The following is a 19,766-nucleotide window of genomic DNA, read 5'->3' as shown; positions in this document are numbered from 1 at the left end:
TCAATCACCCCATAAATCGATCATTCCCTTTGAAACCCCTCTTTTGACGATATATAAGAAAGGACATTCATAAAGATAAATGTTCAAATTGTGATCCAAATTCTACGGAATATGGAAAGGAATCGTCATCTCCTGTCAGTCATATATATGATACTGTTCTGCAAAATTTCACGCATAATGTTTATTTTCCTTCGTTTTGAATACCACACGGAAAAGAGACCAATATAATTATGCTTATTTTCAACTCCGTTTAATTTTGAGTGTTGGGTTCCTGAATGTCTATTTGTGTAGGAGTACGTTCGTAATCTTCCACATAGCATTATTTGGCAAAGTTGCATAAACAGCAAAGTTTATCAGATTAAAAGTCGGAAGTCACGCAATGGTGGCCATTAATTATCAATGACCAATGTTCGAAATCATTTAACTGACTCAACATACACCTACACTTTGTCCCATTGATGAACTTTCATAAAATATCAATTAAAACCATATAGCTTTTAAATTTTTATTGCCTTTTTGACTTTTTCAAAAATACACATGACATTTTCACTTAATTGATAATTACACATGTATACAATAACAGTAATAGCACCTTATAGCTCTCACTATTCACTCTATATATCCAGTATTTATTTTACCATATACAATATAATACATTTATCAGTATATACAAACAGCACTCTTAACTCTCAAATGTAACAAATACGAAAACATGAAACGTTATTCTATTAACGCCATAACTCTTCGGTGATCTCCTTTTTGGAAAATAAATCACGGTGGGTCGGGGTAGGTGGAGTATTACAAGAAACCGCGTGAACAATCCGAGGTGTTAATCTTTACTTTTTTTCGCTCTAGTTTTTGCATTATATTTATGATCGAATAAGAGAAATGACCCGTACCAATTTCACATTTTCTGATTCTTTTTTTTAATTATTATTTGTGATTATGAAAATATTGATTTGAATACTTTGCGACTGTTTGAAAACTAGATTATCTCTTACATTGCCTTTACTATATAGAAATAAAGATATAAGATAGAATAAGGATCGTGCAATATTTTCAAAGTAAATTTAAATGAAGAATTTGACAGAAACAAAGTTTATGTTCCACCTCTCTATAGTCTACTGTCACCAACAGACTCCCACTAAAATGTATGGAGGTTTATAGAAAAAAGTCAATTGGCATAAGCCTGGTAATCTTTGATCTGATTCTCATTTTGAATTACAGATTTAGTGAAATAATTTAAATTCAGAAATCACATAAATTATAGGTTATCTAAAAAGTTTCACCTTTCTTAACAGTGTATTGCCAGCAATGGGCAGTAATAAAGACGGTATTGACCGTTATCAACTGATTTACTGGCTATCTGACGAGTACAAGAAATTAATAAATAGGTGTTCATTGAAAACTTGTGAAAGGATCCAAGATTTGTGTATACTGTTTTTGCCAACATCTACCTGTAGATTTCGCTGATCTATTTACTTTCAACACCTGTTCAAACGATTCTTGTCAAATTCACTCATACATTTAATTTGTTTCCTTTTAATCACTGCTAACCATAGATTATTACACTGCACTGTATCTAGATATCCTTACATTAAACTTAAGCAACTTGTCACTATTAAATTCTTGTTGGATTTTGGAAGTTATAAAATAAAATAGGATAAATTAAGCGCCTCTGGTTCTTTTGGGTAATGCCAATGGATTTCTGGTATCACAAGGCATTGGGCTTGTAAAACACATATTTTAATGGTACCATTGATTTTGATAAGCATATACATGCTGATTCATAGGAATTTCGAGACAATTGAGAAACAGGTACACTTTCATTGTACATCTTAGAATAACAGAACCACTGCAGCTATTCTCAATGGCCATAGGTATTTGAAACTTGCGTACAAAACAGCAGTTTTACAATTTATTCTATGTTGTAAGGTACATCTTTTGTGAACCAAACACTCAAATCATTCTTTAACTCGTATTCTTTCTCATTTTTCGCAAATCTCCCATGCATTTTCAAATTTTCAAAACCCAAACTAAAATCTATCATTCATAACTCTAACAAACTTCACATTTACTTCATTCATTTCTTACAACATATATATCAGCAATATTCTCTCATACATAAATCTAACAAACTTGGCATCTAATTGCCCGTATTAAATCATGCATTTCACAAAACATATAAAACATGATATTGTGCTTGTAATATTGTAATATCACATATTAAATTGATCCAAATATTTTACATAGGTGGCGGCGTCAAAGGACTCCATGCATTGTTCCGTAAAGAGTCTCTCATTGGTGAAGAAAAAGACAGTTCACAAGAATCGAATGGTGAGAGAGGTGACTGAGAGGTCAAAGAGTTAGGAACACTACAAGATGACACAGTTACATTCGGAACACTTGGTGCTACTCCCAGTGATGGATACGACGGGTTTGATCGAAGGTATGGTACAGAACAGCTCTGGTTGGTTGGAATGTTACCCATGTGACCACTCATCCACATCCCGTATTGTGACTGGGGTGAGGTATTGGAGGAAAGGACGTTGTGGGAAGATGTTGCCATATGTGGCCAGCTATCCATGTTCAACATAGGTATATTTGGACTGACATCTCTAGAAAAGGCTGAAAATAGAAGAAACAAAAGTTACTAACAGTTGTGTATAGGATCATCTTTCCATGTTTTATATTGTTCACAGAGCAGTAATAAATCCTTTGGTAATATTCATCCCAACCCTGTTTTCTATTATAAATTCGAGGTTTTGAGCTATCTTCAGGCCAATGAAGGCTTTAAAATGTGGCGGCAAATGATAGGTCTGCAAATGTTGTTTTGTCAGAAAGTGTCTGCCTTTGCAATCGGCTGCATATATCCAGTACTGTTACGACACGTTCTTTGCGAATTCAACATTTTACGAGTTATTTTAGTTGCATAAAATAAGAATTAAATGGTTATTACATTTTTGGGAGCTGAATGTGTTTATCTTTTTTTGTGGCAAGCAAAATAAAAATTGGCATTTCATGTTGGTAAAAAATCTTTAAGACTAGTGTTTTTCCTTCGAAGATCTGGTACTACAGCAAATGAACATAAGTGTTGTATTACTGAGGTCTCTCAGTGTATCAAGTAATAAAATAATGAATTATTTACATTTAGAGTTACAAATTTGATTAGAAAACATAACAATGGAAAATAAAGTTTTATTGTAATGACAAGTAAAAGGTTAGATAAACATGACAAATAAACGGACTGTTACGTTTTATGTTGAACATTTTAATTAATTGAGAGACTAACATTATATTTCCTGGTTTGTCAGAACAATTAATATGCAAATATCCAGTTATGCATTCATATTGATAGGAATTTACATGTTTATGATACCCAACTGTAATATTTGGATATAATTAATTATTATCTTTCAAATCTTGATGTTTTTTCCTATTTAGTAAAAATATGTGTTTTTATTTATGAATTTTATCATATTTACAACAATTAGCAATTTATGTAAATATGATTTATTTTTTTCATTAATCGACTAAGTATTTATTAAAATATGACAGAAATGGTATCGTTTTGCTGAAGACCGTCGAACCGAAATTTCCGAGACATTTTCTCACATAATTGTGTTTATACCAACTAAATACCTTTATTATCTGAGTGTTTAAAATCGGATTTTAGAGGCGAAAGAATCGTTTAACTCAAGCAAATAAGGATTGAAATAATTTCCATGGACCGTGAAATGATTTAAAACTAAACAATTTATTTCTTAATAAGAAATTGTAATAAAAATCCCCAAACATATCTTAAAATATTTAACAAAGGTAGAACTAAAGTTGTAATAGTTTTTGTCTAGGCTAATTGACAAATTAATGGCGAATTAAAAATTGTTATCAAAGAAACCGTCCCACACAAAACCTGTATTGTAGTATTTTGAAAATCTTGAGGGACGACTTAATACAAATAAACTTCCACAATAGAGGGGACGAAATAACACTTAGGTGAAAACTAGAAAAGTATTTCAAAACACATAAAAGTAATAAGACTTTAGATCCCATAGACATATTTAATATGAATCTTTTCATGTTACATTTATTGGAATCTCATATACGCCAAGAAAGCAATAAAATCTATTGTTATGGCGTGTTAATTGTTTTAAATTTACCGCACGCTTAAGTCCGTTGGGGACATCTCTATTTACTACATGTTTGGTCGTTTGTTTTGCATGTTTAACTACTTTATAAGTACTAAAATGGTCAACGCGATAAGATCTAAAGTGACCAGATCAGACAGTGATACATGTCTTCATTACAAGGGGTTCCAAGCGATATGATCTACAGTGACCAGTCAAAACAGGGATTCATCTCCTTATTAGGCAATTAGCGTTAAAATAGTATTAAGTAGGCGACATAAGATGTGACTTTATTACGTTCATGACTCTAATGTCTGACAGGAGTGCTAATAAGGTTGTCATGACTCTAATGTCTGACAGGAGTGCTAATAAGGTTGTCATGACTCTAATGTCTGACAGGAGTGCTAATAAGGTTGTCATTTCTGACCACATATATTTAATGGTAAAATTGAAAAATCAAATTCATGGAAACAAAATTTCAGCAATTAAAAAAGATTGATGCAGGGAGTGTAATTTTATGTATCGATGCCATATGATTATTATGATATCATTCTCTCTCAGACTGTTTTATGTTGTTTTTCATGATACCATTGTTTCATTATAATTATATCACTCTATATAAAAAAAAATCCGCATATCATTGTCTATTTAGACCATGTACTCACTTTTACCAGACATCCTCGTTTATTTGTTTTGATATTCGCTTTCTCTTTATTGTGATATTATTATTACCGTCAAACTGATCGTGGAGTATATTTTTTCAATCGTTAATAGCATTTATAAGCATTATTTCTACCACAGAACTTTCCTACAAAACTAAATATTTGCTAAAATACATACCATGAGGTGGAGATCGTCTTTGGTAAGGATGGTATGTTCGTGTGTTCCTCAGACTAAGTCTGTCACAGTGTGTGTTGGACAAGTTTAGGGCATTAGTGAATTGGTGAGCGGGAGGTGGAACCAAACCATGTCCTCCTGGAGGTAGATACCAAGCTCCAGCTACTGAAAAATAAAAACCATGTTAAAATCCGAACTTTGTAAAGGATAAAAAATACGATATTTTTCTACAATTGTTGAAATTATAGATTTTTAGAACATTTCAAATACCAGTATTTTGAAATCATTGATGTGAGCATATATTATATGCCTCTGATGTGAGGAAACAAAAACAAATCAAAACTGGGTGTCTTCGTAGACGTCCGCGTTTTAAAATTCTTATGTTTAAATGGATGTCTACGAGAAAACCATGCAAAATCAAAAAAAAAATATGAAAGGGGTTGTGGAGTTTTCAGCTGATTTTGGGTTCCTAGTAAAGTATTAAGTACATCTAATATTTCTATGTATAAAAATTGACAATTTATCTCAAAATATGTGAATACAGGGCAAAAAAATGATCACAAGTAATACTAAAATGTTCTTGACTTGAGAGTATTCTCAATCATTACATTAAGGGAAAATAGTCGCATCATATGCATATATATATATACTCATAGCACATCTTCTTATATCTATATACTGTATATATATACATGTTTGTATATAAATTAACCTGACGATTCTAGTCTTCAAAGGTGAAGTTATGACAAAGGAATGGCATAGCTTAGCTTATCCTTTTGTACTTTAAAGTGATAATTACCTTTTCATCAAAGCAACGTAAGTGACCTGATGAAAGGTTAAATGCCTCTTTTATTAAGCAATTGAGGAGGGTGTATCATCAGATGAACCGATATGAAAATCATCCCATTTTGTATTGAAGACGCCAAATTAAATATTTTTGCAGCAAATTAGAGATATCAATATCAAAACTGTATATCATACAAAATCATATTTTGTTACGATCATGAGTCGGAGAGTAGAATAAAATTAAGATGTGTCGATATCGACGTAGGCGGTCGCCATTGTGAATGTAGGAGAAATGAGGTGATGACAGAATTTAACGGTTATAAAGTAATTGAATATCAACCACCCGTAAAAAACTGTGGAAGGGTGGTCTCATTCAGATATAGTATACAGATATATTTATAATCATGTTGCTTTTTCTGATAAAATCTGAATTGTAATTGGACATTACACGGGCGTTGACTCTACAAATATGAAATAGAGAAAATTGCGTATTTACTTAATAAATTTTGCAGGTGTCAATTTAACTTGTTTAATCAAAGTTTATTTTATTGTAATTAGTACAAAAATAGATTGACATTTTGGTTTGACGTTTATTTGCTTCGGAGGATGAATTCTTTACAAACTATCTAATGAGATACGATTTTTTATAATGAATTATAAACGTAATTTATCCTGGCTTTTTCAAGTTAAACTTTTTTCATCAAAAAAATGTTATCAATAGAAATATGGGAATAAAGTAATGCAATAAAACGCCTTTCTTGTTTATAATGTTCTTATTTGTAGTTAACATTCAATTTTTATAGGAATGTGGCTTATTTTTATCATTTTATTAATATTGGTAATGAAATCATAGAGCAAGTATTACACTGTTTTATCAGGCTTTTTCTATATATATATTTTTTTTCCAATATTAGTTTTTAAAATTTTGTTTTGAATGCAATACTTGTGTTCGAAACCCGTTTTCTTTTCTCGTTTTCGTTTTTGTGTATCATTTCTTTGTATCTTCATTTTATCCGTCAAATGCAAAAATGCATGCAAGTACTTCTTTATCTATTTAAATCTAAAATTTATAAATTACCAAGATTATCTTGTAAATCGGAAAATTTTATTTGTTAATTAATTTTAAAATGTTGCCAGGAGGAGAAGCGAGTGTAGTTTCGGAAACTATAATTTTGTTTGTATTTACATTATCGCCGTCTTGTTATTTTGTAGTAAATTTTAACAATACTCAATAAAGTTAGATACTATCTTTTGAGTATATCTACCGTGAAACAAACAAAATGAAGTGTTTCCATCATAATGGGAAGCGCCGGCGAATTATCACAAAATAGAATAAGTATTTATTAAAAACAAGCAAAAGATGATTTTAAATATTTAATATAAATTTGCTTAATTGTTTATTTTGTCACATATCAGTGTTTATCTGTTTGTTATAAATAGTAGTGTCAAACATTGATCGAATGTTTATCTAGAAGTCGGTACCTTTGAAGGTGAATAGGACCTAAGTGGTATTAAGGGTACTCGAACTACTTCATGGAGACATTACGGAGGACATCGTCAAGGAGAAGTAATGTAGCTTCTGATTTTTACCATTCAAGTATGCACAACCATGGTCGGAAGTAATATTTTTAATACAATTTTCATGGTACAACATAAAACAACCTATACACCATATTTCTGAGGGCAGGTTTATGCCATTGAGACATCGGATGAGAGAAGGCCATGATTGGCACTACCATATAAAGTTATGGGATATATCTATTTATAGGAATAAAATTTAAGTGTAGTATCATCCTTCTTTCTAAACTTATCATGTCAATTGCCCTCTTGGTTTGAAATAAGAAAAAAACAATTTTAATGTTAATGTTAATGTCTGTGACATTTTGGTGTCTTGTGGACAGTTGTTTCATTGGCAATCATACCACATCTTCTTTTTTATAATACCCAACTATTTGTTAGGATGTTACTATAAAATTTCCACACAACGTTAACATATCTGCCACTTTTATCGCATAAGAAAAACTGAATGAAAATATCTCGGAGTATCATTCATTGTATACACGTAGCTATTGTATAAAAAGTTGACGTATCTTAATTCGTAGCAAGACAAGAATGCAATGTTTCGGTATTGATGTTTTGTATAATAATCCATTGAATTCTGTCATTTTATTTACCATTAATAATTTATTGATAATTATCTGGTTACTTATCACATGTCTTTCACAATTACGTGACAAATTCGACCAAGTTCAGATTGATTGAACGAAAACTATCACTTTAATATCCAATACTTCATTTTAAATCTTTTTAACTCAATTGATAAGTCTGTGAAAAATTATTCTTAAGACAACTTTTACTGATTATGCCTTTGAAATGTCAAGTAACGTGTATGAATGGAAATTGTAAAAGGCCTGGAAATAAAAACAATCACTAAGATTTCTCCTAGTAATCTTGCCGAACACCTGTGTAAAACTTTGTGGAATTTTTATTTGATGACCAAAACTTGACGTTGGCATTATACTTGGTTTTTTTTAAATATGGAATTACATATAAATAAAAAAGATAAATATGGAAAGGGACAATATATTAACTTAATCGTTAAATTTCATTTACACAGACTAAGTTAAAATCTATCATTTCCTTTGAAAAAAAATTGCTACACATATTTAATAAATAAAAACAAAACATGTTTTATGTGAAGTCACATTGTGTTCCTTGATGTGGGTTTTATACATGCATAACACCAATCAGTTACATAAATCTAACTATAAAGCATTTTACATTACTCATGCTGTTGCAATGTTGATACTTGCTGCAACTGAAAATTGTAAAAGTAAGTAGCAAAAGTGAACCTCATCCATATTGACAAAAACTTCTGAATTTAGATTAAACTTACAGTGAGACAGAGATCGTTGACCGTCTATAACATCGTCTACAAAATCTTTCTGATCAGGTCTGAAACACAAAAAGGCAACGTAAGCTGGATTGTCATTCATAGTTGATTTTTTATTTTTAATCATATAAAAAAATTGCACGCGTTTTATTAAACCGACTTTGCGAAAAGTTCAAATTTAGTTAACATCATTACTTTAAATATTGATAAAATTAAATTATTCAATATTTTTTTTTTTTTAAAAGAAAAAAATCTTCATTGTTTTTTTCAAGTTAGAAGTTAGACCTCATATCGTTGACAGTGAAATTCGACACAGTATAAAAAATACTTTTGCATGTTAGTATGAAATAATAAATCACTTCAATATTTACTGATACGTTGACACAAGTTATCAATTCAAACACTACATAAAGACTTTATACCAATCCAGTGCACCGTTTGTACAACTTTTCAAATAAACCACACTAGAAACACTCCTACCACTTAAAAATATACCACTGTTGTTTGAAACAATATAAAAATTATCCAATTTCAAGAGAACCATATCAAATTCAAGTTGGAAAACGTTAATTTATTTTCATTCCCTTTCTTTGAAGTCTTTAACTCAAATATATAACATCTCTTACTCCTGTCTGGAACAACGGACAGTGTTTGTCATTGAGAGACAATAAGAATATTCTGGGCGCCATCTTACCTTTCTTTAGCGTCCAGAAAAGCTTTGGCAAACGGGTTATGCTTAATTTTGAGTGCTGTAATCTGCAAAGAGAGAAAAATATAACAAATTGTAAATATTTAAACATTTGAAAATCTATTTATTTTTTCACGTACGGATTTATTATACACGATTTTAAACTATTTGATTCAAATTTCAATGGTATACATTCAACAAATATAGTGACGTTGTCATTTTCATTAGTTGCAACTGAAATAAATGAATATACATCTAGTTTTCAGAGAAAACGTATATTTTTTAAAACCTTCAAAATCAAGAGAAATGACTGTAGCTTTTGAATTTGATTGTATTTTACAAATATAACAATTTTTCTTTGAATTTGATTATATTTTTTTTAGAAACATGATTATATTATCAATATTATTATATCACGGTATTTCTTTTTAGCGTGTTTTTGTTCCCATGACTTTTGACAAACCACAGAAATGAAGTGTTAAATCGAAGCGGTTCATTAATTGAAATTGTCTGTGAAATATATCTGTAGGCCTGAAACGGAAAGGACAGGCGTTAATTTTGGAACCTCATTTACAGGCGGTCAAATTATAGAAATCCTTACGTAGACCAAAAATGAACAATTATGATGGACTTTCCCACGAAAACTAACTGTTCCTGAGTCGGACGTTTGATTATTAACACTGTACAAATATATTCAGAATTCATTAAAGTTTTTTTGTGAGACATGGTCGGGGTAATATCGACTTTCACAAAGATGTGACAAAAACTAAAGAACTGTGCAAATCTTAAATTCTTTATCTTAAATGTTTGTGTTGAAACATATAACCAATTACCTAATATAATGCTTCACAAAATTAAATTACTATCAAATTGCATATTAAATGACTATTTGATTTCTTCAAACTTTCATAAGTAGGTACAAATCTTTTCTTTGAAGAGTTCGTGTCAATTTGATGATTAGATTGGAACGCAAAATTGTTTGAGAAATAATTGGAAAAAAATTAGAAAATTTCAGCTTTTTTCCACACTGATAGTCAGAAATACAAACAGACATTGCATGTATAAGTTCAAATACTGATTTAAAAGATTTATCAGGTTGTTTAACTAAACAATTAGGTGAATTAAAAAAGTTACTAGAAAGGACAATATTACTTGAAATAATTTTCGACTCATTCAAAGAAGTATGGAATATTCAATGGCGTTATTTGCAAACTGGGTGAAAAGTAGTCCCATACTGAGGGTGCAATGTAGAATATTTAATTGAAAATGAGACAACGCTTTGACCAAAAGAAAAACAGACGAATATGAATCCCCAAAAAACAACATCGAAGCACTACATCACTATATAGAAAACTGACGGTTGATTGAGACATATGATCCCCAACCAAAATAAAGTCATTGTGGAAGAGTTGTGCCCCGTAAGTAATCATCACAAACTGCATTCTCTATTTGTAGATTTTGTAATCATTATTATACGTTACTACTAGTACTTTGTTTTAACACTATTTGAACAACATTTTTAGAGTCTTGTCATGGAATTGCATTTTTCTTATCAATTCTAAATTAAATGAATAAAACGGAAATAATAATACATGTTCTTGGAATAGTGGCAATGTATAGGCTAAACATCTCAGTAAAATTTCAAGCGATCGTTTTAATAGCTTTATCCGAATAACAATAACATGTTCTTCCATTTCAGACAACATAGCATGCCATTAACTGTCCGAGAAAAATATATTTGTATTTTCGATCGGCAGTAATAAACAATAAACCGTAACAGCAAACATGGCAGTAAGATAACTTTAATTTTGATTGGCTATATATCTGTTTCAGTCAAAATGCAGTAAATTTAAAAAAGCAGTTGCAGTTTATACAACTATTTTTTTAAGAAAAAAAGAGATATAATAAAACTCACCTCTTCATTTTGGTAGGCAGTGACGGCGATAAACTGTGTCTCCGGGAAGTTAAAGCTACTGATCTTCTTTTTCTGATTGTTTGTAACTTTTACTATGTGAAGTCTTGGTTCGTACTTGTGTAAGGAATTCAACATTATCTGTTAATGTAAATAAATGATTTGCATATTTTATATTAATTTGAAATTGCATTATGTCGCACCAACCCAACATAGCTGTATCTCAATGAAAATATTGTATTAGTGGGCGGAAAATTTCATACCAATTTGATGGTGATCTGATGAAAAAAGACAGTTCTATGTAGGCAGCAGAAGTGTTATTATGCCAATGTATATGTGTTCCCCTATCAGAACTCTGAAAACTGTGTTATAAACCATACTATAATACACGAACCTGTCATATACCCTTTATAGATTGACCAAGGAGTGGTCTGAAAAGAACGGGTTGGGATCGGAAAGTGACAATCAAAAAATTTACATTCTTTCGTTATACAGTACCCCTCGTTTGTCTCCTTCCATGTAACGGCTCACACGACAGCGTTCCTATTTCGGTACTGAAATATTTTTTCCATACTTGAAAAAAAAAATCCCATTTGGAATTTTATTTCAAAGGAACATCTCCCCCATGACAACTCAACGACTCGTAGAACCCGGTATACATTCGAGCGGGAGGGTCGTAACAATGTGGACCCCCATCAATTTTGTTGTTGACATTAAATTTTAATCTCAATAAAAGTTTAATTTCATAAAGTAACTGATCTTTAACGAAAATTACATTTCTCTTCCATCAGATTTTATTTTGATAGGCAAAATTTTGATAGGTGAAATTACTTTAAGAAGCATGCGCTATGAAGACTGCAATATTTAATACTAATATAGGATTAAATGATATTATCTGTGATTTGTATATAGATCATAATAACCTCATCAGATACATTATCATGATAAATCTTCTTAATATAAAGATTCAACGGACCACAAAACTTCCTAATTTTCTGGGCGAAAAAAAAAAGTAAATACAAATAACCGTGAAGAGAGTATCGTTGCAGCGCTTGATTTAATTTTTAATGTCACATCATTAACTGTTTCTGATTCATCCTCAGCAGAACGTAAAGTTGGTTTTACAGAAGGAGCTATGGAACTACGCCATTGTCTGATACAGACATCCAGCAACAACAAACTTTGAACACAACAATAGACATCTACTTGTAAACAAGTCCAACACCTCATAGGTATATGTGTATAGATGTATTTGCATTTGGTAGATTTTGTATTGCAATCTCAGATTGAAACGAATAATTGGAGATGTAATAGAACTTATAAAAACGGTGGTAAGAATAAAGAAACAACAAAACAAAGCAAATAACAACAAAAAAGGGCCAAAGGGAAGCAGCGGATAGTTGGACTTTGAGTTTTACGAAAATAAAATCGGACATGTTCGGGGACTTGTTTCATGATCCCAAGTTTACAATGAAGGAGAAATCTATTTTGTTTTTATTCTCTGAAGTTTTCATTACCCTATTTAACGTAGAATTTTTATTGTGAAATCGAGAAAGAAATTGTCAAGAAATTAAATATAAACATCAAAAACAATTAAAGACATCAAAAGGGAATCTTACACACAGCTATAAAGTGTTTATATTATTATCTGGTTTTGGAGATGTTAAATATCCTCTTCAGAAACAATAAACATTTAATGGGGGATATTTAACTTTGAATCAAAATTTAAATTTTATATCATTTACTCACTGGAGGTAGAACTATAGTCAATTTTAAAAGTAGAAAACAAACTTAAATAAAAAAAAATGAAATAAAAAATTAATGTGCCAAAACCACCTATAAAGATTCCTTGTGGTGGGGATGTTATATAAATTGCATTTGTCCAATAATTCAACTTTTCAAACACAGCTGTATTAGTAATCCGTTAACTGAAAAAAAGGTTTGAATATATATTTTTACAATGGAGGGTATTTGTGATTTCCCAAGTTTTTATAATTGGATATAATTCAGTGTACAGTTAAACATAAACTTGGAATTATATCTTGAAAAAGAAAAAGTAAGGTCCAACTAGATATCCTTCGGGGATTTTGTCGTAGAATTGCTGCTGTCTCATGGACGTATTATCCTCATTTCCTTTTAATTATACTTTTCAAACCTTATAGTTCGTTTCCTTTTTTCTGTTAACAGTTATGTAATTGTGTAGATACTTTATACATATACCAAATAGAATGTAGCTCCATTAATGATAAAAAAAATTATTTAAAAATGGACCAAAAACGTGAATTTTTAAGTATATGAGGGCTATATTAGGAAAATATCCTATATGATAAATTCGAGAGAGAAGTCTTCAATATACCCGGTGATCCGACTAGCTTAGCAAGCCAATATATTCTTGGCTTTATACTATTTGTCAGTGATATTACCCTATCTGGAAAACCTATGTATGTATGGATTTTAAAAATGATAAAAATGTTATCTTTTACATTATATTTTCAACTGTCCAACATAATAACTGTGATATTAAACCAATAAAGGTAAATATATATGCTTAAACGGAAGATTATTAATATTTTATTTCCTCAATAATTGCACATATATTTTTAAAATAGTCGCATAAATATGCAGAAGAATTTCCTTAAAATATTAGTTTAACAAAAAAAAAGTATCTTCTTACCTGTCCGCCTCCGTTTAATTTGTTTGTCAGTTTCACTTTGCTGAATGAGACTGGTTCCTTCATCCAATGGGCTCCAAAGTTAGGGGAATCGGGATGTATATAGACACAGTTAGGTGCGGCAGGTTCTGCCTTACCCCCAGCTACCCAGTCCCCATTGATGTACTTCCATCTGTGAGTATCTACTTGTGCAAAATCCAGTAAGACTGTGTACATGGCGTTAGGGTCTAGTCCAGATATATTAACTTTGAACACGGGGAACATTCGCCTGCAAATAATGGGATGCATGAGTCAAAAAGAAGCTTTAGACAATTATACATCACCAAATAAACCGCATATATATATATATATGAAAATTCTTGTATTTACGTCAAGAAAATAAGTATTTCGACATATTGTATCTATAATATTTTTAGAAACGTCTTTCTAAAAATGAATTTACATCTGACTTTATCGCCATATAAAGAAGTACCTCATGTGAATTTTATTCTGATACTTGTGCAAAATATCTGCTCATCTTTCACTTAATTGTTGATTTTAATTGTGTACTCCTTTAGAAGCCATTTTTTGTTTAACTAAGCATTTTGGCTTCAGATTATCTCATATTTCTAAATATTCCTAATATGATAATAATAAACTGTTAAACTGAATAAACTGCAATAGTTCAGATCCGTAGGGACAGGTTGGGAGAAAATATTTATACCATTGTATCAGATACAACTCACACTACAAGCAGGTTCTGTAGTACTTTGAATGCATGCAACTATCTTTATCTAAATTTATTTATATCAGCCTTTTAAAATTTCTTAGATGAGAGTATAGTTTGTTTACCATTGGACTATTCTCTTTTAGATACTTTTTAAATAAATATCACTTATATACTAAATTACTGTAAATTCAGTATATATATCTTGCGAGAACCATGAAAACCTTGCAAAAAATGCAAGCAAGCGTAATCTGTCTGAATTGTTTAGTATTAGTGTTGACAAGAAAATTGTTGTGTATCAGATGAAATTTTGACAAGTCTTACTAAAGTAACTTGACACATACGTGTAGTAAGTCAAACACGTTCTTGACGATCCTTTAACACCATAAGAGGTTATTTACTTTTCCAAAATATTTACTAAAACGGTCATTAAATATTGCATGGAACAATTTTTAAAAATAATCATAAATAATATTATTTACACAAAAATATTAGAAGCAAAACAAAGTACCTTTAGACGTAAATGATTTATACACTCATATGAAATAAAATTTTTATTTGCTTCATTCATTTACAGAAATTAATGGCAGTATAAATAAAATAAATCGACCAATAAATATTCATCTGTGAATGGAAGAAATATGTTATGCAACGTCAAATTTAACTTGAAGAAAAGTTTTGGATTGTTTAGGACATCATAAATATAAAAACATTGGGAGAAATTAATAGGACGAGTAAAGTGCACGCAGTTCCCTACCTGAATTATTATATTTATATTCCTAACTGTCGAACACGTGCGAAATCAAATTTATCATTTTAATTTAAATTATTTTCTGTAAATTTTGTTTTGAATCAACAGAATTTAATGACGACACGTTTTTTTCTGATAAAGATATGGAGATATTTGTCAATCAGTTGGATTTTTTTGCTTAGTATATGAAAAATAATCTTATTTTCGAAATCTGAGTATAATATATTAGATAGCTAAATATTTTTTAAAATTTACAAATAATCAAAATTTAACAAAATCTCCATTCTATGACTGTGTTATGTTTTTGTTTATTAAGCATATACTGGTAAGAAAACTAAGTTTGTATAAGCATGGAACATAGAAGCATAAGAAATTAACAATGAAGGCATATTCAGTATCATATAAGTGTAAATAAACTGTTCAAATATTTACCTTCCATTTTTTGTCACTATCATTTCGTTTGTATATTCTTTGAATTTGCTCCATAGTTCCTTCTCTTCAAGTTTCACATTTAACTGTCTTTCTGTTGGGTCTCCTTTCTCACTCCCGATGGTCATTTCACTATCCACGGCATTTAAAAGATGGGTCAAGTTAACCTGGTTAGATTTCATTTCAGTGGAATTGTCTAAATCCAAAATCTTATTTTCAAGTTTAGGCTCAACTTTAAATTCACACATAGGCATCGAATCTAGCATTGGATAGATATTTGTCAATTTTATCGAAGTCCGTTTCTATTCAACGTGTTAGTAAATGTTTCACTCGGAAATGTAAAGTGTTTCGAAGAATGAATTACACATGTTTACGAACTAACACTTAAGGTATATATTTATCATTTGGTCTTTTGATCTTGCCGATTTCCACCACGGGTTTAAACCAATCACAATCACCGATTTCCTACAAGGGGCGTGGCTGATGTTAAACGATTGGTTGTTGTCAAATGCTTTTTATTTCTCATAATTAATTTCTCAAAGAAATATCATTAGTTAATTGATATTTAATTATCTATTTTAACAAAGAAACAACAATTATTATATTGCTGATAAAATAAATATAAGATCCCAAAAAATCATAAACAAATTTTCGTATCTTCTTTCATTGTTTATTTTCCAATTTTATTTTATATTTTATTTCATACGATATTGGTGTCAGAGGTTTTGATATATACTTGCGTTTGTTGTCATATGGGAGTCAAACCTAGGTAGCCCCGCAAATAATTTCATGCAAGGACATAACTACAACTTTATATTAATTATTTTTATGGTAGGAAAATTCATTTATATAAAAAGTTCCATTTATCTGTTAAAAAATGTTCCAGTCATTCTTTATTGGGGAAAAAATGTTTTCTTAAAAGAGCTTCATTTGTCCTTAAGTAGCTTCTTGAACGACAAGATTTACGGATTGAAATATAATATCAATATATAAAAACAAACAATAAAGATTCATTTTGTTTTATGATTATCTAAAAATAGTTCATGTAGCTGAACAGATTATGTTATGGTCCGCATGTTCCTTTTTTAACCCAGTTAATGTTCCTTTTTTAACCCTGTTTTCACATAAAGGAAATTTGCTCAACTGAACATTTAAACGTTGCTTCAGAGTTAATATTAGTATATTTTTTTTTACTTAAGAAAAGATATTTTCTCCAAAATTTTTTTTAGAAAATACTTTGACCGGTATGTGAGCTAGTAAATGAGTTATGAGAAAATTGTGGTTAACAAAATAATGTACGGCAATGTAAAAAATTGTATTTATTAGCAAACAGTTGTAAAGCAAACATCCTTGTCATCAGCAATATTTCTCCTTAAAATGCAAAAAAATATAACTTTTATTATTATTATTATCTATTACAAGAGCTAAACTGAAATATGCGAATAAAATACAATTGAGTCCAAAAACGAAAAGCTGCTACTGTTATCAGTTTTACGTGAACCAAAAAAATATTTGGATTCGGAAAGGAAAAGAATTAAAAAAAAAATGCCATAAATTATAAAAAGTGCAAAACAATATAATTTTTTTTCTATTATCATTTTTTTTTTATATATTCTTATATTTAAAAATTAGATTCCATTATGGCATTTCTATAATACATTCTCAGATCACTTCCTACCCAATATACACATCGAAAGCTAAGAATTTTTTTTCGATTTTTTTTAGACAAATTTTATTGATCCAATTATTTTAAAAGATATAAACGTACAAACAAATATATTTGAAAGTAAAAGAAATTGAAAGCTCTCCTTATTTGATATATATTTTTTTGTCCATATTGTTTGTGTGTGTAATGTCGTTGTTTATTAGTTAATCACATATAAGTCGCTAATCTCATCATAATTGTAAGAATTATGACATATGGTTATCAAATATTGTGTTTATTTAATGATTTGTCCATTCTTTTATTATTAGATTAATCATAATAGATTTTCTACGGACATACCAAGCTGACAAATCACTCTATCCATCTGGACTAGACAACTTTGAACTTCAACCGTAGAAATTTAAATAAAATGTTTTTACTACAATTATTGTCGAAAAGAGTGAAATCCGACATTTTACTTTACAAAGCATTGACAGTGTTGAAATTCAAATGATTGGCTATAAAACTTTGGCATTTCTGTGGGAAAATGTAGAATAGCCTAAGTGTGTCGTTGTCTAATACAAATAGAAGGGGACGGAATTCTATTTGCTCATTTAGCTAATCTTTTGATTCTCATTTCAACAGTTTGGTGACAAATACTTTGTCTGTATTATCAAATATACGTAAAAATTGGAAATTAATGGAATTAGATGTTTTCTATAGAATCTTGTACAACAAAGCTTAAGATCCCTTTATACCTAGCAAAGTTGGATTCTAAATTTAAAATGTATGTGTCCTCATATCTGTCATAATAAAGTAGTAATCCGAATGTTGTTTTAAATTACATTTTTTTTTCAATAGTAAATTTTCTCTGTGCCTACTATAGCTCTGCTGTTGTTTTGGTTTTTTTTTTTTTAAATTTTGTCCTATATAAATTGTTTGTTAGTGTCATCCGTTTTCGTTAGTACTTATTTTTTAAATGTTTTTTGTATGAATACCTATATAAACGAAAGTTTGAAAAATGTTGATTTTTTTGTAAGTTTAGTTGAATTTCTACTGAAACAATATCAGTAAAGTTCAAAGTATACACAATAAGATGAAAGCCAGAATAGATTCATTTTTAATCATCTATACAAATTGTTTAAATTGCAGTCTAATGGTTTTATTTTCTTGAGGTTTATAATGTTTTGAACATTAATTTCAGACAAACAGAACCGTGAAAGTGTCCACTTTGTCATGAGTAACTGATTAGCCACGGCACCTAATAAAAGAGATTTATTTATTATCTCAAAACTTTGCTATCTCATCCACTCTATAGGAACTTTATTGGATTTCAAAAACTCCAATAATTTATTGACTCAATTACGACGGCTTGTTAAGAATATATTTAATAATGTCCACGAAATTGGACGTTTACAACTTTTATATAGTCGCTAATAATACTAGTAAAGAAGTGTGAAATTGATTAATTACATCACAGGAAATGGTGCGATTCTTCTTCAGCTCAGCATCACGTAGGGTCTGGTGGTCCTAGTTTACGACGGCACACCTTGACATCTAGAGACCGAAACGGAAGTTGATAACAAGCGTGACCTCCCATAAGAATATCATTGCTCACTTTGTTCTTTTGAAGATTAATAAATACATGTAATAAAAAGTCTAAAAGATGCAGGTTGAATCCTTTGATGTCGTCATGATTGAGAATGATTAAAGAATATGTGCCAAGATTAGGCGTTACACCTGAAAATTGTAACCAAAAACCTTAAAATCCCGTGTGGTCACTCATAAAAGTTTTATGTTGTGTGTTTGAGTAATTCAAACACAACTTGAAAAGATTTTACTTCGAAGAATGTGACAATTTCTCTAAATTTGTTTTATCCTTAAATAATAATGTACATAATGAAATCAAAGCCGAAAATGTCTTATTTTTGTTTTATGTCAGTCGATGTATGTTTCAATAATAAAAAATCTTGGACTATTATACTGAATTTTTGTATAATAGTCCGAGAAAAAATGAATTACCTTTTGGTTATGGTATAAAGCTTCGCTATCCGTGTGACTTATATAGTATCTTATTTCAGATATACTATAAATATAAAAGGATGTAAATTTGCACAGAAAAACATCAAGCATTTAATTTATCAAATAATATTTGTGCAATAGGTACACATGCACTTACTATGTATATAGGTATTTTTTCAGAGACAAGTGCATGTAACAATATCCTTTTCATGATCAGGGGCCGTGTCAATGAAAGTATCCTAGGATATGTCCTAAAATATGTTTTCGGACACTATTTTGGAGGGTTTTAGGACGTGTCT

The 19,766-nt window shown here is 30.1% G+C and overlaps 1 protein-coding gene across 2 annotated transcripts; it reads right to left on the bottom strand.

The window, feature by feature from the left end:
* Positions 1–491: 491 nt before the first annotated feature.
* On the bottom strand, positions 492–16,193 carry LOC134688276 (T-box transcription factor T homolog 1-like). Of its 2 annotated transcripts, none has more exons than XM_063548825.1 (7): positions 15,804–16,193; positions 13,918–14,182; positions 11,247–11,384; positions 9,338–9,399; positions 8,647–8,705; positions 4,968–5,129; positions 492–2,628 (listed from the first exon to the last, which is right to left on the bottom strand). In XM_063548825.1, exons 1-7 carry the CDS (start codon positions 16,064–16,066, stop codon positions 2,246–2,248), a joined length of 1,332 nt encoding a protein of 443 aa, XP_063404895.1. In that variant the 5' UTR covers positions 16,067–16,193; the 3' UTR covers positions 492–2,245. The 2 variants fall into 2 exon arrangements, with proteins under 2 accessions (XP_063404895.1, XP_063404896.1); XM_063548826.1 differs by having other exon boundaries at positions 4,968–5,126.
* Between the last annotated feature and the right edge of the window lie 3,573 nt (positions 16,194–19,766).

The sequence above is a fragment of the Mytilus trossulus genome, chromosome 10 (assembly GCF_036588685.1).
Source record: "Mytilus trossulus isolate FHL-02 chromosome 10, PNRI_Mtr1.1.1.hap1, whole genome shotgun sequence".
In the NCBI taxonomy this organism is placed as follows: Eukaryota; Metazoa; Mollusca; class Bivalvia; order Mytilida; family Mytilidae; genus Mytilus; species Mytilus trossulus.
The sequence above is the reverse complement of the archived record's forward strand: the minus strand, read 5'-3'. Positions and strand labels throughout refer to the sequence as shown.

Coding starts and splice junctions, on each gene's coding strand:
- LOC134688276 (XM_063548825.1), bottom strand. CDS start 16,066: ATGCTAGATTCGATGCCTATGTGTGAATTTAAAGTTGAGCCTAAACTT. Junction 14,183..15,803: donor ATAGTGACAAAAAATGGAAG/GTAAATATTTGA, acceptor CATTATTTGCAG/GCGAATGTTCCCCGTGTTCA. Junction 2,629..4,967: donor AAGACGATCTCCACCTCATG/GTATGTATTTTA, acceptor TTCTATTTTCAG/CCTTTTCTAGAGATGTCAGT.